At 43.4% G+C, this 22,225-nt stretch overlaps 1 protein-coding gene across 1 annotated transcript in view; it reads right to left on the reverse strand.

The window, feature by feature from the left end:
* The window catches only part of WISP1 (WNT1 inducible signaling pathway protein 1), a 56,812-nt gene extending 36,679 nt beyond the window's left edge, over positions 1 to 20,133 (reverse strand). Inside the window, exon 1 of the mRNA XM_018563076.1 lies at positions 19,854 to 20,133. Coding sequence (XP_018418578.1) covers positions 19,854 to 19,901 — 48 coding nt within the window. The 5' untranslated portion in view covers positions 19,902 to 20,133. The remainder of the gene's footprint in view (positions 1 to 19,853) is intronic.
* Between the last annotated feature and the right edge of the window lie 2,092 nt (positions 20,134 to 22,225).

The following is a 22,225-nucleotide window of genomic DNA, read 5'->3' on the forward strand; positions in this document are numbered from 1 at the left end:
TATTATTATTATACAGGATTTATAAAGCAAAAGTTTCCGCAGCATTTTACGATATGGAGGGAGACATTACAGTTACAATCCGATTTCAATACAGGAGGCTTAAGAGGGCCAAAATTGTGCAGGTGGGACAAATATTAATGGTTACGGTAAGGTAGATGTTAAAGAAGAACTACAGGCAAAATGTGTCTTAACCCCTGCAGTGGGGCTACCCTTGCACTGCAAGGGATAAGTGCTCATTTTGTTTTAGGGACTGAAATAAAAAAAGTTATTCTCACTAGACATGTAAGCTGCGGAAAAATTTGGTTTGGTACGGATAATACATTATTTCTGGATTCGGATTTGAAATTCAATACGAGATCCGAATTTTCATTAGTTTCGGATGAGTTCACGAATATTCATTGCGAATACCACAGAAATCCAGATACAGATATTAATACTAAAGCTGAGGCTTCCAGACCCGAATGGCATTCGGGAGCTCTCGAATGCTATTCGAAAATTCAGACTCCATTCGGGTCTTGGAGCCTCAGCTTTAGTATTATGTATCTATAATTAGTATTCTGTATTACGAGCGAATATTCGTAGCAGCAACATTGTGACCCATATATACATTGAGTTCCGCACGTCAGACATTGCGCCGCAAGGTGTATTGAAGTTTATTTAGTTGAAGGTAATTGATGTGGATCCTACGGACCACAGACTCAGTACGGGGTAATGCGGTGTCATGAATGACGTGGAGGGCTCAGGACTCTTGTCTTGCGCTACACGTCAGGCATCTCGCCGCAGTGCGTATGTAATTTATTGTGTGAATGAGCTGTATTGCTATGTGGTGTATATGCGCTGCGTCGCAGTACGAGGTAGAATGTACCCCGAATGTATAGCTTGTTTTTGTATATTTTATTACATTAATAAAGTATATTTTTCAATCAAAAACCTGTCCTTCCCGGGAGCTGCCGGATACGGCCGTGCACGCAGCACCGGGCTGTATGTGCCGGCCGATTCCCATGTGAATGAGCCACATGAGTCCATGGTGAACGGTAATTGGTCTTTTAAACCATTTTACCAGATGGCTTGATCAAATCAAGTCATTTGGTACAATGGTTCAAAAGACCAAGTACCGGTTCACCCGTTAAACCGAATGACCACTACTATAGTGAATATAGGCATGGGGCAAACCACCTGGGTGATACCACCTATAACTGAAATACCACTTTTTTATGCGTGCAAAGCCTTTATAGTTACTGACCAAATTTACTGTCATTTTAATATGTCCTGTGTGTACTTTTTCCTTCCGTAAATAACCCACGTGTGTTCGGCAGTTACGGGTTACAGCAGACGGTCGGAATGTTTGACATCATTATTTGCAGAGGAGATGTGTAATGTGGCTTCCGTGCTCAGCCAGTTATAATGTCAATCCAAGACAAACCCAAACACAGCTCAGGAAAATTAACCCGAGCTGAGACTCACCAACGCTTCATCCTACAGGCCGTTTCGGATTTCCTATGGCGTGCGTCTCTGTGAAATCATTTATCAAAGGCATCCGTGGCTTCGTTCCCTCCGGCTCTGTGCTATCACCTATAGAGACAAAATACTGCAGAGGTCCCTCTCCATTCTCTCTACTAATGAACTCTGGCACCAAAATCTCAGCCAGAGGAAACCCAATACTCCAACCTTTGTGCTAAGAGAAACGACAGAACGTTGAGCAATTCGCCGCATTGGCAAGGTTACTGAGCAGGATATACACACCGATCAGCAATAACATTATGAGCACCCGTTGAATTTTGAGTAGGTCCCCCTTTTGCCACCAAAGCGTACCTGACGCATTGAGGTATGGACTCCTCTAGACCCCTGAAGCTATGCCATGGTATCTGGCGCCTAGCTATTTAAGCTACAGTAACTCTTCTATTGGATCGGACTACATGGGCCAGCCTTCGCCCTCCACGTGCATCAATGAGCCTTTTCCAGATGTCTATAAGGCTGGTCAGGACACATACAGGAGGGTCCTCTTTCTTTTCCGATCTTCTCCAGTGGTGACCGCTCCTCGCTGAAACAGAGAGCATCCTTTGCATCATTGTATGTGACTACAGAGTGGTGATGCCCCCACCAGGTCCATGATGCTCCCTAGGATCCATGATGCTCCCTAGGGCCTGTGATGCCGGACTACTTATTTTTTTTTTCTGCTTAGAAATATGTATTTCTCTTCAGTCCAGATAGACCTACTATACTTATTCTCCTTTGCAGTTAAGCAGTGCAGTTTGGTTAAAGAAGATTGTTAACAGTGTGTATAGCTCTAGAGCCCTGACTCGCAGTATTGCTCTCCTGCTATACAGAGAATTACAGGATGCTAAATAAAAAATAGCAGAACTCAATGTCTTATACTAGTTGTATTTGAAAACAATGCTCCTTTCTTGCCTTTGCACCCCCACTGTATATTTGGCTTTTAGGAGGCAGTTCTTGTTCTTCCAGGGGTTGCCTGCCAGTCTTCTTTGACACATCACCTCATTTCTGTTGCAGTTCCTATTTGTTCCCCCTCTACAGACACAACAGCAAAAATAGGGGGTAGCTATCTCCTCCACCTCCTACTACAGTGACCACGTTTGGATCTTTGGTGCACTTTGGACCTCGGAACCTTACTTTTCTGTGGCTCCATGCCTCTAATGTGTACCAGAGTTGCATTAGCCATTCAACGGAGTGTTACTGGGGTCTGCCGTAGGTTTTTTTTTTTTTTCCAGACACATGTACCAACATGTCATGGAGTGTGAGAAACCCATGCAAGCACAGCGAGAATATGCAAACCCAGAGGCGTCCCTAGCCTTTTTCGCCACCAGCGAAGTAGGGCGGTGGTGCACGTGGGCGGGGAGATGTGTATGGCCTTTAAACACATCTCCCGACATGGCTCTTAGCAACCTGGGATGTACAGCAGAGCAGTCATGCCATCCCATGTGACCCAAAGAGGCTGTCTCATTATAGACACAACCCTGTGCAAACCCCATGCAGCCCCATCTCTGCTTGCTTCCTAAATTCTGATTGGCTGCCTTGGGGAATTGCTCCACATTGCCCTAATTTCCACTAGCATTTGTCCAGCTGCGAGCATCCTCATGAATTCTGATTGGCTGCACATTTTATAATTTTCCTTTTTCTGCCAGCCGCATTCACAAAGGTGGGCAAGTGATGAAAATTAGAAGCAGGCTCCAAGCCAAGTCAACGGTAGGAACGCCAAATGTTAAATGTTTATACTCCATCCAGACTTTTCCAGATGAGGTGATCACTCCACCAGTATTTTTAGGTTGCTTTTTTTGAAGGACACATGCCTAACATTCTAAAATTCCGCCCAACCCAACCAGGCTTCAAAGATTGATTCCTGTGAAATTGGAAAATTTACAATAAATATATAGAGAGGGGACAGAACATTTTGTCTCCTCGTTTCCCAAAATGCTCAACATGAAGAATCCTATTATTTTTAAAGGTCCCCACCTGCTTGTTGCATCTCTTGTAGCTCACAAAGTGCAGAATTGTGCCTCTTTGGTCCAGTAGACTTCAATGGAACTATCTTAAAAGAGCAACTGTGCGTCTATCATCTGTCTCTTCCTACAAATAATTAACTTTCCATTGGCTAAAACAAAAACACTGAAGTATGAAAATGCCTGAAAAACACTTGCAAAAACACGCAACCAAAACCCTTCAAAAGTGCCGGAAATTGTCCACCCCCAAGTGTGATTGGGGGTTTAAAGTTAACCTGGCAGGGTAAAACAAATGAACAAAGGAAGTGGTCTGCAATACTAACGTATAGCTGGGCAGATGCCTTTCCAATGGCATTAGCTCCCACAGATGGTGCTGAGGGGCATAGGAAGAAGCATACTATGTGACGTAGTGGTAGCACCACACTGAAATGTTCCATTTCTGGTGCCACCATGGCTGAGGCAGAACTCTTCAATGACTTCAGCTCCTCGCTGCCTTTGAGTCCACCCACAGAAGCTGATAGACAGAACAGAGTCCCTCCCTGCTTATTGAGTTTTTCACATCATAGGCCTTCTTCCTGTGCCTTGTGACTAAATCACTCATGAGAGCCACTGCAATGATCCCTCCTCCTAAGCTGCATCTTTTGAAATAGGAATCAGGACAGCTGGATCATATGAGACAAATGGATCATAAAGGACAAATGTAGGTACCGTCAAAATAAAGGCATTAATACTGAACCTCTGATATCACAATGTGCATTAGAAGCTGCAGCAGGTCAAATAGGGCCCGCCTCATTACCTGGCTAGAGGGCGTCCAGCATCATGTAGCTTGATCCTTCCCGGCCTGTCTATCCCTGGCTCTGCCCATTCCATTCATTGGATTTCAGTTCTTTAATTCAAAGAGGTTCAGCATCGCATGTGGGTGTTACCTAGGGCAGACTGCAGACTGACACCCAAGAGCCAACCCACTGCTTGCATGTGATATTTTCAGGAGGCTATTTACAGCACCCTGCCGGCCCCTCCCACCAGCCATGATCTGCCTGCATTGCACAAAGAAGCACAGAGATCCAACAATGACATCATTGGGTCTAAAATAAGTTGTGTAATGAAAACAGGAACCGGGGAAGGTAAAATAAAAGCAGTTTAAACTTCGGCTTAAATGCATGTATCAAGGGTTCTATCTTATTGCATTAAATCTTTATTATGGTGCCTTGACTTCCCCAAAAATATTCAGATTCTTAGAAAGGTCCAGTCAGGACTGGTTCTCCTATTTTCTCTTCTCTTTAGCAGATTTTTTATCTTGCTCCAATACTTCTTGGCTCCCATCTCTCAAGGCAATTGTCTTATTACTTTCCTGGAAGCCGATCCAGTCCTTTAACTACGCTCACTTCATTTCAAAGTGTTTCTCCAGCACTGCCAGACACATCCGCCAAACCAATCAAAATGTTATCTGCATTTCAGTGACTTGTTAGAAGGATTGTTTAAATGCGGGACACTGAGCAGCGCTGCCAGCCTTGCTGGATATGCCTGATTTACTCATGTTTTCACACAAGATTCACTCAACTGTCACCCAGCATTTACACATTTTTCCAATGGAAGTCATTTAATCAAATGTGTGAATCCTGGGTGAAGGTGTGTGACTGAAATAGACCCCTCATGGCCGATTAAAGAAGAACTAAAGCTGAACTAAAAAATACCCTTGCAGTGGGGCCCCACTCCAATTTCAATGGTTAAATGCTTGTTAAGTCTAAAGGGTCTATTTATAAACAATTTCCGGGGCCATGCGCCTTGCAAATGTTGGTGAACGTTCTTTTTTGAGAATAATTGCAAAAGCAAATCTTCTTAATATCTTTTCTTTTTAAGATGAATGAATTGTGATGTAATACTGCATTATGGCCACAGGATGGAGCTGAGGAGCATAGAAAATAAATGCATATTTCCTATGCTCCTCAGCTCCATCCTGTGCGTTGCGGCGCACTGCAAATTTCATGACACTGGTAGGTTGGCAGCCTATTATTTTCAAAGGGCTGCCTTAGCACAATGTATGTTAATGCAAATTGCATTAACACACCACAAACATGTACCATACATCTTTAGTTATAGAAAGGGCTCCTGTTTTCTTTTTTTTTAATTGTTTAGATGTAAGCAGCGCTTTTCAGAGTTGTTCCTAAAAGGAAATGGTGCTTTTGCTAAGAAAAAGGATATACCAGAAAACCTGAAAAATGTTCAAATATTGCTTCTTTACATCCATGCCAACACTGGGAATTTTCTATACATTGTATACAGCGCATGCTCAAAAATGTGCATGTGATTAGCTCACTGCTTTTCCCAGAGTTTTGAACAGAACTTGAAGTAGAGTGGCAGGCATCCCCTATAGTAGAAGTTTCATTAATAATTGACTACTACTCTTTATCGACTACTTTATTGAGAAGCACAATCGAGTTACTAAGCTATTCTCTACAGAACAGGACACTCCCTGGAAATATTATTTCCTGGTCATGGGATTGGCTCCCTACTTTTTCCAGAAGCTTACACAGAGCTTGAAGTGAAATGGCAGACCTTCCCTGCATTTTCTCTAGGTTCACTGTAGTGAGACTTTTGTTTTTGATCCTATACTGGCATTGGGTGTTGTGTTACATTTCATCTATTTTTACAACACTGTGACTATGATGATAGCAGGCAGACCCTTCCTGTTATCCGTCAGTTTCAGGTAGCTCCTGAGGTGGTCTGTTTCTTATTTAAGGAAAACAAGAAGGTGAGAACCTAGAAAGAGGTTTTTGTTTACAATGTATGTACTGGAATTGGCCTGAAGAGGGCCGCTTTTATTCCTCAGCAAAAGCTGGTTTTCATTTTAAAGGGAACTTGTAAAAAAAAGAGATATGGCAGCTCCCACTGCTGACTTTGAGGGTCGTCATATTCATCCATACTTCACCATCTACTGAGTCTTTGACCTTAAAAAAGCATGCAGCCAAAGAGCTGTTGGTGGTCCCGTTCTACATATTTTTTTCCGGGCCCCTAAGCCATCAAGTAGAGATGCAAGGATTAAGATAACCACTCTGGGGCCTTCTCCTTTAAACCAGGTCAGCAATAGCAGCTCTCATTTTTCTGCTCTTCAGGCTTCTTTTATATAGTAGCTTAAGTTCTCTTTTATGCCTACGTTGGTGTTATATTTCATTTTACGTAAACTCCCATAGTCCCTTTTCCGGATTTTCTTCTTCTTCAATGTCATTTACCTGTTCAGTATGATGCACTTTCTCTTCTGCCCTTCCCCCTCATCCAATATTTAGCGCAGGAATGTGGACGTCTACAGGAATTGTTCAATTATCGTTATAATTAGGAACGTGCAGGAGACATCTGGTTTGCCAAAATGTTAATAACACTGCGCTATATTACCTACGGCCCAACAACTGTCACATAAATCTACGGGGCTGGAAGCTCTCCAAGGGCAGCCGAGAAAAGGGTTTTAGAAAGTTCTCTCATTGTAAAGTGATTGCTAAGAAGAGAGAAGGTCGAGAAGCACTTCATAGGGTGGCCATAGATGGGCAGATCTTTCCCTCACAAGAGCAATCAACTGGGTGACATTTGTCCTGCCTCCAACCAGTACAGACCAATATAACCTCACAATGACGGTGGCACGCAGGTGGTACTTTATTTCTTCACTCTACAAAGAAGAATGAAGGAACATGTTTGTTCAGGATGAATTTCCAAAGAGGTGGGATATCTCAGTGAAAATGAGGGCCTTTGACTGCTGAAGGGGTTTGTTCTTCTGCTCTGCAGAAAAGGACAACTACATTTCACAATCAATGTCCAAAATCAAGAGTATTGTTTGCTTGCTGAGGGTATTTATGGCCACACTAAAGGTTACTTGGCAGCAATGGCGTCACAAGGGGGGTGCGGGGGTACCCGGGTGACACCATTAGAGGAGGGAACCTGGTGGCATACCTCATCCCGCCGAGTGAATGTCCCCTTCTCCCTCTGCCGGCGTCCATCACCAGGCGTCAATTAGATGGTAGCGCGTAGTGACGTCACAGGCATGCATGATTAAGTCGTGGCGAGGTGTCACCCGGTCTCCGCTCCGGGTGACACCCGGACGCGGGACGCCCCTGCTTGGCAGAGCTAGCAGGCTTATTCTTATAAGTTGTAAGGCCCAAGAGGTGGCTTTTTTCTTGTATATATTACCTTCAGACCAACAACTGTCACATAAATCTACAGGGCTGGAAACTCTCCAAAGACAGCCGAGAAAATAGTTTCAGAGTGTTCTCTCATTGTAATGTGATTGCTAAGACGATAGATGGTGAGAAGAGCAAGGTTGCCATAGACAGGCAGATCCTCCCTCCTAAAGATGACGGAAGGCGACACATTTGACCTTCCTGCAATCAGTTTTCAAAATTCAAGCCAATGTACAGTAACCTCACAATGATGGTGGCACCTGTGTGGTACTTCAGGTCTTCTTTCCACAAAGAATGAAGGAGCATGCTTGTTCAGGAAGAATATCCAACAAGGTGCCCTTGACCACTGAGCAGTTTGAAAAGCGCTTTTAACTGCCCAACACAAGAAATCCCATGATTTTCAATGGCCCTGGTTCACACCTGAGCAGAAAAACGCCAAACGGCCAAAAAGATACAGGAGCTTCTTTGGGCAGTTAAAATCGCTTTTCTTCCCTTATAGACTTCATTGGAAATGCCTAAAAACACGCAACAGAAGCATGTTGTAAATTTTCGTGAGCGTTTTTGCACAGTTATACGTGAGTTCTTCCATTGCCCACAATGGTTTATGAGCTGCCAATCAAAACGCGTGTCTTCATGTTCATGTACACGTGTTAAAACACGCATACAAATGTGCACAACGCGCATAAATGCGCAGATAACCGCATGCTGTTAACCTGCATACAAAATAGTGCCGCCTAGGTGTGAACCCAGCCTACAGGTATTTGCTTTTCTGCTCTGCAGAAATGGGACAACTACATATAACAGCCAACATCCAAAATCAGTAACATTGCTTGCTATAATCGGGGTATTTTTGGCCTCCATAAAGGAGACTTGGCAGAGCTAGTAGGCCCATGATTATAGGTTACAAGGCCAATGAGGTGATTTTTTTCCTTGTATAGTCATCAGACACATGTTTTATTACCTTCATCGGTAATGCAGGGGACATCTGGTTTGCCATCATGTTAATAACATCGTGTGACTGAATGCACTATATTACCTTCAGACCATCAATGGTCACATAAATCTACAGGGCTGGAAACTCTCCAAGGGCTGCCGAGTAAAATAGTTTTAGAAAGTTGTTTAATTGTAAAGTGATTTCTAAGAAGAGAGAAGGTGAGAAGCATGTCAGAAAGACTGCCAAAGACAGGCAGATCCACCTCCCCCAAGAGTAATGGAGTGGGAGACATTAGCCCTTCCTCCAACCAGTTTTCAGAGTACAGGCCAATATAACCTCACAATGATAGTGATACTTGATACATTCTTTGGACTTTTGGTCTACAAAAAAGCATCATACCTACTTGGGGAGAATTTCCAACAAGGTGGGAAATGTTAGGGTGAAAACGAGGGCCCTTGACCGCTGAAGGTATTTGTTCTTTTGCACAAGAGTGGCAAAAAAGGGACACACATGTTCAAAATCTGGAGCATTGCTTTCTATATTGGGGGTGTTTATGGCCAGTTGACCAGTGGCCACCATAAGTCACCATGACTTCCCTTTCTATGTAATATTTATGAGGGGGTTGGGGAGTTGTATTTGCCTTAATTAACCCTGTTTGTACTGTGCTGGCAGGTTTCACTATAAGGCCACTTGGGGTGAGCGTAGGGCGGCGTACGGCCGCGTACTCCCATAGAGAAGGACAGGGGCTGTGTACTAATCACACGAAGCACCTCTCCTTCCCAGGAGCTGCCGGATATGGCTGTGCACGCAGCACGGAGCTGTACATGCCGGCTTTTTCTCGTGTGAATGAGGCCTTATAGTGAAACCTGCCAGCACAGTACAAACAGGGTTAATTAAGGCAAATACAACTCCCCAACCCCCTCATAAATATTACATAGAAAGGGAAGTCATGGTGACTTATGGTGGCCACTGTTTGGCTGGTCTGTACATAGTGCTTTACCCTCCACACTGTAGCATGGGCCCACAGATGGAGGCGCACGTATCTGTCCACCTGCACAACTAGAGCTGTCTCAGTACCCTTGTAGGGCATTCAGGTCTTTATTTACATGGTTGTTACTTATCTCACTTTATCTTTGTTGGACAATCATGTCTCCATACCTTACCCACTGAACAGATGCTCAAGTCTGTCCTCTTGCAGTGTTGGCGCAATCTCTTGAGGTGACTGACTATACACGTGTCCAGCCTGACACCATTTTTGGCTTCTCTTGTGCCACTCTCCCAAATGCCAGTACCCCTTTCCCAGCTCCACCCAGAAGCCTCCAAAAGAGAAAGATTTCTGTAGCCACTGCTCCAATGTTGCTCCTGTTATGGCCTACAATCTCACATTTAGTTTACCAATTTGAGATTGTAGTCCTTCACGGGAGTGAACTTTACAACACACACAGGGACCATGAGGAACAAAAGTAGCCACACTCCAGAAGGAAGGACACTACTTCCATCTTGTATCATTTGGAGTCAATTACACATAATTTGATACACTATCACTCAAAAAATGGATGATTAAATGCCATCATTATACCGTATAAGTCACCATTATTTAACTCATGTGATCTTTAATAATATATATATATATAAATGAGACTAAAAATAACCCTCTATTGAATTAGATTTTCAATTTGTAATTTAGAATTAATTTATTATTGATAATTCATTGTTTTTATTTTTTCTGAACTCTTTGTAGTACTTATTTACTGTAAATGTATTGTTCCTTACTTGTGATTTCATAAATAGTATTTTAATTTCCCCATGTTCAGTAGGTCACCACGTGCCTTCCACTTTTCTAGGTGGGACATTCCTCAGCCTCCCCCTAGCACAGCACTGTCAGCTTGTGTTGAGGTGGGCTGGAAGTATGGCCATAAGGGAGCTCCATCCATACGTGCATTGCTTACAGCTCCCGCATGTGCCCTGTAGAAGCGCCTGGACTGGAGTGATGTCACATTCTGGCTCCTGGCACCTCTACAGGGCGCACAAGGGAGCTGTACAAGCAATGCACATACGGATAGAGCTCCATCACAGCAGCCCACACTGAACCCCAGGCTGAGGATCCACTCCAGTTCTCGTAAGGTAGGGAGACTGGGTGGATGTTAAAATAAGGAAAAAAATTATAGTTTTTTTGGAGTGTGTATGTGTGTGTGAGATTGTGTCTGTCAGTGTTCTTGACGGTCCGTTCACACTAATACTGTGCGCTCGTCGCGATTAACGCACTGCACCACGCAATCGGTGTGTTGCGTTGCCATTTATTTGAATGACACCCCAAACGCACCTCCCACCCACAGTCAGATCACCTGCACCCAAATGCCCAGCACTGCAATGCTGTGCTTTCCATTGCAGTACGACTTGGGTCGCAACTTAATGACCAGAGACAAATGTGGGTCCTGAGCTTACAGAGGTTGAAAACCACCGCTTTAGATGACACATTGATTATATTCATTGTTTATTATTATTATACAGGATTTATATAGCTCCAACAGTTTGCGCAGAGCTTTAAAATATAAGGATGACATTACAATCACAATACAATTCAAGACAAGATGGTAAGGAGGGCCCGGCCCGTGAGGGCTTACAATCTAAAATGGAGGGGCAAGTGATACATGAGGAGGTAGCTGTGTGGGGATTGTTTAATATATTTATAGCTCTGAAGAAGGGGAATTCTCCCAACCCTCAAAATGCGTTGGCTTTTCCTTAATATCATTCTGGACTTATATTTGTACAGTGGGGCTTCTTTTCCTTATCCTATATTTACTTTTCCTGTAGACCACCCACAGCAGTATGTGTAAAGTACAGTATATGCAGCCTGGTATGTCTATTTTTAGATAAAGTAGGGAACCACTATTGGATTTGTATTGCTCAATAATTTTTCAGGTGGTGAGGAGCACTGGGTTTATCAATATATTTAAAAAGGTGTATTCAAGGTAAGTGGCATCTCTATTTGTTTTAGGACTGCCATAGGTCGTTCTTGGGAAAAGTAAATAAGTGCCACTCCACTTATACAAGTCCAGAATTATATTTAAAAACCTCAAAGTGAACCCAACGTGTTTCATGAGTTAGGAGCACCCCCCTTTTTCAGGGCTATAAGCATACAAACCCAGGGATATAATCCATATGTTACCAAAACGATATTAAAATACTACCAGTTGACTGCAATACACCTTTTAAATACACATCGAGTAATCCAATGCTCCACTACCTGAAGAATTATTCCACAATAAGAACACAACAGGGATTCCCTAGTTTAGCTAAAACTAGATATACTAAGCTAGATATACTTTATAAATGATTCGGGTGTAATATGGACGATGAATGCAATATGAATAATTTGAATGTCTGAAACGTTCTCTGCAAATTTTTAGGCTGGAGGTATCTGCACATGTAGCAGAAGATAACATAATTTGCCTGAGGTCAAAAATTCTTCATGAGCTGCTTATTACCTGCGCTCTGCATGCCCGCCCTTATAAGCAGTGAGCTTTCCCTCGCTCGTTCGTTCTTACCTTGTAAAAAAACAAAGCTGAAAGTAACACAAGGGCACCTTTATTTACTTAGGCTGGGGGTTAAGTAAAAATGTCTATTCTGACCCTGGTAATGTTTTAGCCCCAAGCATTATGACTTCATGATAAAAGTGGGCGTGGATGTCTCACCCGTGTGTCTCCTGCAGGATGTTACTGTTCCAAGGGATATAAATGATGTATATTATTGGTTTTGTCCAATATTCACACTACTTTCACCCAAGCTTTGCCCATTTTAAAAAAAAATCACCTCCCGCAGTAGTTTTTGCCCCTTTTCAAACATTCGTGGGTTAGAAATTGCATCACCCAAGATTCGCCCATCTGAAAATTTAATCACACAACATTCGACCAGATTTGTTCTTCAATGGAAAAGGTGTGTTGCTGTACTATTCCTCCTATTTATGACTCGGTGAATGTAGATTTGTGATATTTATTATATTCGCCCAACATTCGCCCATTTTTCACCTTGCATGGTATTCAAATGATTCCCTGGTTTGAAATGGGTGAATGTGTATTTTAAAATGTTTCTTGCTTTGGAGCTGTGGATTTTTCTTATTTATCCCTGAGTGTGATAAACCTTTTTTTCAAACCACATCATTCGATTATGCAAGATTCACCCATCTGTTCCCGCATAGTAAGTAGAATGAAAGTCGGCAGAAAATGATGGACAAATCCTGATGAGGAATTTTTTTGGGTGAATATGCACTGTGTAAATTGCCCAATTAATTTTTGATAAATATATATAAATGAAAATAAGTCTTGGAAATACTGTGCGGGTACATGCAAGATTCTGTTCAAGATTGGAAGATTGGCCAACAAGGGACCTTGTTCATTGGAACTGTCCGTAAAGCCTCAGAGAAAAGCCGAAGGCAGCCGAGTGAATAACCCAGCAGAAGTGAACAGAGCCAAATGACGTCACGATGGGCTCCGCCCAGTTGTTATTGTTTATTGACAGATCAGCATCCCCAGGTAATTTGGTGATTCTGATCTGTCATTACAACTGGGTGGAGCGATCATGGCTGGCTCTGCCCAGCTGTCATTTGCGGGGTGAATGGCCAGCCCTTCGTCAGGCCATTCTCCCTGGTTCGGCTGTCACTTCGGCTCAGTCGAATGAACCGAAGGGCAGAGGCAGCCGAAGATAGCCGAAGGATCAGCCGAAGCTATCAGCCGATGTACAATATCCTGTTTATTTTGCAACACCTGTGTAATGTGAACTCCTGCCTACACAATCCATTCAATTTATATCCATATAGGAAGGCACTGTATAGCTGTTCTTATATCTGATGGAGATTGTACAAGTAGATTTTGAAGTGTGTGGTCAACTTATGGGTAGTTTCCCATAGCAAGGCTATTGTGAGAAAAATAAGCAGTTGCCCCGAACAACTTTAGCTTCACCTCACAAAGTGGAATCTGACCCAACTGGGTAACTATAATACATCCTTCCTTCCTTCTAGTTAGATTTTTGACCCGGCCATGACTGCTGTTTGTTGAGTTTCATCTCAAGCAGATGGCAAATTGGCACCAGTTACCATTGAGCTTGGCTCGCTGCCTGTTCCCATCTACCTTCCTCCAGCACATATAAACCACCTCTGCTGGTGATGGGCTACTTGTACTGCAAATCCTCCAGGAAATGAGTGGGCACCTGTCACTGTCCCAGAACTTCCAAAATAATTTGTTTCTAGAATCCGACTACACAAGGAACCAGGTGACCCAAATCTGTGTCCTCGCTTTTTCTCACATGAAGATGCAAAAACATCCGGCCAGCTGCAGATATAAAGAAAAGCAAAATGCAGACACAATTATCTCTGGAATGAAGATATATATCCTACCTCTACCAAAACCGATCACAAATGATGCTTTAAACTCCTGCCAAACATCCTAATACACAAGTGAAATACAAATGTGTGAGCTGTTTGATCTGTTTTAGTTGCCAAAATTCTTGTGATTAATTTCAGGTTGACATCTCTTCCTTTATTACACTTAGGAAATACAGTGGCGTCACCACCATGCTCCCATTCAACAAGTTGGACATTGAAGAAGCTGCAGCAGAACGCTGATGAGGTCTCTGCTCTCACCTGCTGTAGGCAGGTGTACATTGTTAGACTGGCAGCACTGTTACAGCACCTCCAGGATCTACACATGCACAGCATGGGGCTTGGCCATCCTGCTCTACTGGCCAAGCCATTTGGCTATGGCTAGCCATGCTTGAAAGCGTGAGAACAGGCACATTGGTGTGCATAAGTTATTATATTTTGACCAATATGGAACCCACCACACTCCCAACTGGTATACCCCTGGAAAGATGGATGCTGAAATGACTGCCGCTAAAATCAATAAAGATAGAAGATGTCACCAGCACACCGAAGAAATAGGTACAAAGACGCGTAGACATATTATCACAAGGATGGCATTGTTTCAGGGCCACGTAGGGTCCCTTCATCAGGCTCAATATGGCGTTAGCGTATGTTGGCACACATGATGCTGGGCATACTCATTGCCTTGAAAGGTATTGAAACCTTTCCCTTCTGGTGGCAGCTGTTTTGACTTCTTGCCAGATACCCAAGAGTGCCAGAGAGCTATAATACTGAATCTATTGCCTGCCTGCTGCCAACTCAGATTTACCTGACTACTCTCTTGCTGGACCTTGCCATCTTGGATTGACCTGCCTACTTTCTTGCCTGAACTGTGCCATCTTTGAATGACCTACCTACTTTCTTGCCTCGACCTTGCCATCTTGGATTGACCTGCCTACTTTCTTGCCTGGACCTTGCCATCCCGGATTGACCTGACTACTTTCTTGCCTGATGCCTGTCACAGCCCCTGTCTGGATCTGGCTACTCTCTTGCCTACTGACTTGTGAACAGTCTTTGCACCGTATACTTTCTGTTCCATCCACCCCCTTGTTAAGGCAATCCTGAGAGCCACAACCTGGTGCCAGTTTCTAGCAAATAAATCCAGGATCACTAGGGTTTCCCGACCATAAACACCATTAGGTGAAGACCAACTGTCAATTAGACTCCGCGTCTCGGATGGGTCACACGGTGCTGATGCTTTAGTTGCCCATAGATGTGAGATAACAGTCACTTTATCCAACCAAAAACATTTGGACTGGAGAACATATTCAAGACTATGGGTCCCCCAAGCAAAAAGGCTAGCTAGGGACACCACTGCCAGATAAAGCACATATATTGGGGATTTATACCTGCCAAAGGTAATTCTTTTGATCCAGTCCTGAGATTTGCACAGCTCTGGCACACAGCACAGCCCTGTCTAGTAAGGTAGGATACCTGAATTCTCTCTGCTGCAACACTTACAGGTCTTCTTTCTCTCCCAGCCTGCCACTGGGCAGTGAAGGAGAAGCAGAAGACCTATGAGTTCACCTCTCTCCCTGTTGGGTGACCCTTCTTCATTTGGGGGTCTACCATTTTGTGGAGAGCTGCCAAACCTAAGCTGCTTTGCTCAATTAAGGACAACTTCATTAGTTAAGTATCCATATCCAGCACCTTGCTCCCACGTCATCTCTCTGTCACTCTTCTCTTGCCTCCTATCAGCATGCTCCTTGTTAGCACATGAACTCTGCAGTGTAACTGACTGGCTTTGCGTGCTGCTTCTCCCTCCACCCAGTCTGAGCTCTGCTGTGTTGCAAAAGCCTGGTACCAGATCATATTCATGTACCTGTGTTTAAAAACGCACATTTTGTAATGTACTTGGGTTTAAAAACACACATTTTGTAATGTATATAGAGCTCAGAGCTGCATTGACTTGTGCCTTTTACATCTGCCTGCTTTCATTATAGACAAGTAACCTTAGAGCAGAAAACGGGGACAAAGTTACAGCTAAGGACACACTGCTCCAGGGACAAAACCCAGATAGAGATCTGTTTCCTCGTAGTTGGTTTATGCAATGAGTGACTCCGTCCAAATCAAACAAGAGAAAATTTCACAGAACGCCGCCGCTGTTTATTATACAGTAAATCAGCGTTCTGCTTCCAGACACACAACTTGTTTCCTAACATTGCCTCCTCCTTCCATCCTCACTGCTCAGCTCGCAGCCTCTGCCACGTGTGTTGAGTCAGACCCAAAAGTCTTCAGCTGCAGAGCTGAGAGCCTCAAGCTGCCTTTCCCTGTACAAGATGAACTGTCAGAGGTGTCAGTATCTGGAAACCCCCATACAAGTGACATTTCAGAAAACTCAAAGTGACACCAAACTCAGGGGTTACATCTTAAAAATGCATTCAAGCACCCTAACTACTAAAAATGTATCTTATTTGTGTATCACTCGGCTGTAGATCCTCCAATCATCTGTGAATTGGTGCTGACACTGTCCTTCCTTCTGGAGGGGGGCTACTTTTGTTCCTCATGGTCCCTGTGTGTGTTGTAAAGTACTCACCCCACCAAGCTCGCTCCTGTGATGGACTACAATCTCAATACAAATCAGTAAACTAAACACGAGATTGTAGTCCATCACAGGAGCAAGCTTGGAGCGGTGACTACTTTATAACACACACGGGTACCATGGGGAACAAAAGTAGCCCCCCTCCAGAAGGAAGGACAGTGTCAGCACCAAATCAGAGATTATTTGAGGATCTACAGCCGAGTGATACACAAATAAGATACATTTTTGTTAATAGTTGAGGTACTTGAATGTATTTTTAAGATTTAATTCCTACATTTAGTGTCACTTTTAACTAACCCGTTTGGAGGTCGTCAACGTATCTCACTCCTGTGGTCACCAGGTGGTGAAGAACTACAATGCTTAATGTATTGTCAACCTCATTCTGAGAGGGACAGAAAGACAGTAGCCTATCCCTGAAGAAGCAGATTTCCGTGAAACACATAGAAATTTGTTGGGATGTGGTACTTTCCCCTTTAAGCACACCTCATTGTAATGACAATTAACTAATTCTGAGAGGTGTAAAAATGTTACAAGCTCTCAATATTATCAAATGTCAAATGATGTCTTTACATGATATATAATAATAATTAATGAGGGGAATTCATCAAAACTGGAGAAGACAAAACCTGGGGCAACTGTGCATGGCAGCCAATCAGCTTCTCCCTTTAGTTTGTTCAGTTAAGATTTGAAAATAAAAGACAGAAGCTGATTGGTTGCCATGCACATCTGCTCCAGTTTTCGTCTGCTCCAGTTTTGATAAATTCCCCTCAATGTCTTCACACTGTTGCGTTTTAAAGCACGAAAACATGTGTTCATATGCATCGATAACGCATGTCAGTGCACAAAGGGAAAGGTGACAATGCATCTGCCTACTGCTGCAAAAAAAAAAAGCACAGCTACTTACATACTTAGATCTAAATGGGCCCTAAATGTAGATTAGTGGAGGTAATATTACAGCAGCCCTATAGTGTAATGGCGCAGAGCTTCCAGGTGGTGAAGAACTACAAGTCTCAAAGTTCCCTTGTTTTTATCTGCAAACGTTTTGCAAAACCATAAAACATTTCTCTTTAGATCAGAGCTGACCGGGTGATGGGATTCAAGGTTGTCCTCAAACTGTAAATTGATTAGGTATTGAGGAAGTCTCAGCACCTCCTGGCCAAGTCATTATCATATCAGACAGATCAAGTCCCTATCATTAGATTTTAGCAAACTGACCCCCTCTGTCTATGTCATACTTCAATGTGTTTTTTTCTTTCAGATAACATTAATGTTACTGATTTGCAGCTATCATGTTAAAGCAAGCCAACTGTTGAGACACTGCAAGTCTCGGCATGCATTTGCAATGACTGAGAGCTTATCAGGGTTGAAGAACCATAACTCTCAAAGTTCCCTGCTCGTTTTGCAAACCCTTTAAAAAAATCATCTTTAGGTCGGAGGTAACCAAGTGATGGGATTCTAGTTGTCTTGAAACTGACAATTCATCGGGTATTGAGGGATATACCAATCTCAACATCGCCTTGTCAAGTCAATAGAAGATCAATTAGATAAGATCAAGTCTCCATCATAACATTGTAGCAAACTGGCTTCTAACTATGTCAAATTTCTTTCAGATAACATTTAGGTTTCCTATTTGTAGCCCTCATGTGAAAGCAAGTCAACTGTTGAGAAACTACAAGCCTCAGCATGCTTTTGCAGGTGGCATCTTGAAGCCGGTGGTGTCTCACCACCAAACGGGCTTTCAGATGGGTAAAGGGTGAAGATCTACCTGCTCATTGGGTCAAAACTATTAAACCAATGATGTTTAAATGCTTACTGAGAAACTACAAGTCTCAGCATGCTTTGCAGGTGGCATCTCAAAGCCGGTGGGTTCTCACAATTAACTGGACTTTCAGGTGGGTAAAGGTTGAAGATCTACCTGCTCATTGGGTCAAACCTATTAAACCAATGAAGCTTAATGTGCAAAGCAGTAAAAATGATCACTATGATCTTCAAAGTGCATCAAACCGCAGCATTTGACTACAAGTCACAGCATGCTTTTGCAGGTGGCACCTCAAAGCCGGTGGTGTCTCACCTTTAATGGGACTTTCATATGGTAAAGGCTGAAGATCTACCAGCTCATTGGGTCAAACCTAAAACAAGCAATGAAGCTTAATGAGCAGAACATACCTAGTAAACAAATGATGCTTAATGGGCTGTTGAGAAACTACAAGTCTCAGCATTCTTTACAGGTGGCATCTCAAAGCCGGTGGTGTCTCACCATCAACTCGGCTTTCAGATGGGTAAAGTCTTGAGATCTACTTGCTCATTGAGTCAAACCTATTAAACCAATGATGCTTAGCGGGCTGTTGAGAAACTACACGTCTCAGCATGCTTTTGCAGGTGGCAGCTCAAAGCTGGTGGGGTCTCACCATCAACTCAGCTTTCAGATGGGTAAAGGCTGAAGATCTACCTGTTTATTGGGTCAAACCTAAAACAAGCAATGAAGCTTAATGAGCAAAGCAGTAAAAATGATCATTATGACCTTCAAAGTGCATCACACCACAGCATCTGACTACAAGTCTCAGCATGCTTTGCAGGTGGCATCTCAAAGCCGGTGGGGTCTCACCATCAACTCGGCTTTCAGATGGGTAAAGTCTTGAGATCTACTTGCTCATTGAGTCAAACCTATTAAACCAATGATGCTTAACGGGCTGTTGAGAAACTACAAGTCTCAGCATGCTTTTGCAGGTGGCAGCTCAAAGCTGATGGGGTCTCACCATCAACTCAGCTTTCAGATGGGTAAAGGCTGAAGATCTACCTGTTTATTGGGTCAAACCTAAAACAAGCAATGAAGCTTAATGAGCAAAGCAGTAAAAATGATCATTATGACCTTCAAAGTGCATCACACCACAGCATCTGACTACAAGTCTCAGCATGCTTTGCAGGTGGCATCTCAAAGCCGGTGGGGTCTCACCATTAACTCGGCTTTCAGATGGGTAAAGGCTGAAGATCTACCTGCGCATTGGGTCAAACATAAAACAAGCAATGAAGCTTAATGAGCACAGCAGTAAAAAGAGTCCTTATGATCTTTAATGTGCATCAAAGCACAGCATCTGATCATCTCTTGGTCTTCTCACCTCTTAGTGTGGCCTCCAAAATTAAGGATTAACTATTTTGGTGCCACATGTGTTTTGTACAGATGTAAAGTTCCAAAATAACTTTTACATCACTTTGAAATCTTCTTCTAGAGCTTGTAACCCTTTATTGCAGGTGTGTTCTCCAAGCCCCTCCAATCAGGTCACACCTTCAGAACTTCTCAAAACTTGCCACAAGCCAACCCACCATCCCTAGGACCTACCTGACAGACGGAGACTGCTGTTAGAATCCAATATAAGAGGCACCTCATCCCTGGGTAGCGGTGTTAAATGCATTGATTGGAGACAGTTGGCGTTCGCTGCGGTGCAGAATCAGTGGTAGGAAGGGATGAGGTTGCAGGCTAGTCCCAGCTGATCCATACATGAAAAGCATTGATGGCCTTTTGTCTCAGTCTTTTTTTTTAAAAGGCAGGGGTGACGTCAGGAGTGAAGACAAGCCCTGTGTTCTTTTTCCCTCCTGCCTTCCATTCTCTTCTCCCCACCTCCTGCATGCACTGCATGGTTCTCTGTGTCTGAAGAATCATTAAAGGAATAGTCAAGGATTCTGTCCTAGGACAAATCTGTATCTGTAGCAGTGCCGGCCCCCCTCTCTGCGAGTGAATCATGCATACACACACTGACTGACACAGCGAGAAGCATTTCATACATTCACCAACTACAAAACCAGAACAAGTTCTACGACCGGATTTAGACGTGACACACATGGAGTTAATAAAGACGCTTCATTTATTCTCTGGGATGAAGCGGAGAAATACATTATTTTTATGTGCAACAAAGTTTCTTTTTAAAGTGACACAAAACTCCGGAGTTAAATCTTAAAAATGCATTCAAGTACTTTAACTATTCACAACAATGTATCTTATTTGTGTATCACTCGGCTGTAGATCCTCCAATTATCTCTGAATTGGTGCTGACACTGTCCTTCCTTCTGGAGGGTGACTACTTGTGTTCCCCATGGTCCCTGTGTGTGTTGTAAAGTAGTCACTGTCAGTGGCGTCACTAGAGGGTGCAGCCCGCACCCGGGTGACACCATTGGAAGGGTTACACCAAAATGACTGACAGTCTTTTTGGTGTCACCCCCTCAGAAAAGCTGGGCACTCGGTCATGGACCAAGAGCCCGGCAGTTGCTCCAGAGAGGAGGAGACCCGGCAGCATACCTTACCCCGCTGGGTTACGTCCCCTCCTCTCTCTGCCGTCGTCCATTAGACATGTGCAATTCGTTTTGTTCCGAAATCAAAATTCGGACTAATTTTCTGAAATTCGGACATTTGGACACATTTGAATTTCCAAATCCCAATGCATCCGAATGTTTCCGAATCCGAATCTCCATTTCCGAATTTCGGATCCCGTCGGAATTTCATATACAAACTAAACTGAATCGGACATGTGACTTTCTGGCCAATCAGTGTTTTACGGGTTTAATCCATCCGTATCGGTCTGAACACGAATTTTCGTTTCGGCAACATGGAACGCATATATATATATACAGTACATAGAATACTAAAGCTGAGGCTCCCAGACCCGATTGGCATTTGGGATCCGAATTTCCAAATTGCATTTGGGAGCTCCCGAATGCAATTTGGAAATTCGGATCTCAAATGCCATTCGGGTCTGGGAGCCTCAGCTTTAGTATTAATATCTGTATATGGTTTTCTGTGGTATTTGCAACGAATATTACTGAACTCATCTGAAACTAATTAAAATTCGGATTTCCTCCGAATCCGAAACCCGAACCGAATTACATTTCGGATCTGAATCACGAAATAATGAAATATCTGAACGGAACTGAACCGAATTTTTCGGCAGCTTACATGTCTAGCGTCCATCACCAAGACGGCTGCTGGTAGGTAACAGTGGTAACAGCATGTGACATCATCACGCGCATTACGTTGACGTCACAGCAGGGTGTCACCCCGCCTTGGCACGCCCCTGGCCACCGCTCCAAGCTCACTCCTCTGATGGACTACAATCTCGTTTTTAATTTAAAAATGTTTTTTGGTTTGAATGGGATGCCGACTAGGGTTGCCACCTTTCCTCCATCGAAACCCGAACACTCTAGTGACGTGCATAATTTTTTGGGGGAGAATACACATGAGAGAGCGAGGCGCATAGCCCCTATCTTAATTTTAGTTGCCCTTGTCTGTCTGACATCTTGTGTCCGGGTTTCAGCTGCCATGAAACCCAGACACAGTACTCAAAACCCGGACTGTTGGGTGAATCCTGGACAGGTGGCAACCCTAATCCCAACGCATGAAAAAAAAAACACACCTGCAATATTTTTGCCAACACGACAGAAAACACATCAATGCTATAGCACCCATCAAGGCACTTTGATACCACTCCCAAGATCCAGCCCACTGCTTACATCAGGGATGAAGAGAGAAGTGGAGTGCTGAGGCAGGGTGTTGTGATGTTTTCAGGAAGCTACATACAGCACCCTGGTGACCCCTTCAACCAGCCATGATCTGCCTGCATTGTATAGAGTAGCACAGATACCCTGTGATGACATCACTAGGACTAAAATAAGTTATTTAACAAGACAAAAAGGTTTTATAATAAAGGTTTTTGAAGTGGG

Source organism: Nanorana parkeri, unplaced genomic scaffold, assembly GCF_000935625.1.
Source record: "Nanorana parkeri isolate BGI_ZX_2015 unplaced genomic scaffold, ASM93562v1 scaffold629, whole genome shotgun sequence".
Taxonomy (NCBI): Eukaryota; Metazoa; Chordata; class Amphibia; order Anura; family Dicroglossidae; genus Nanorana; species Nanorana parkeri.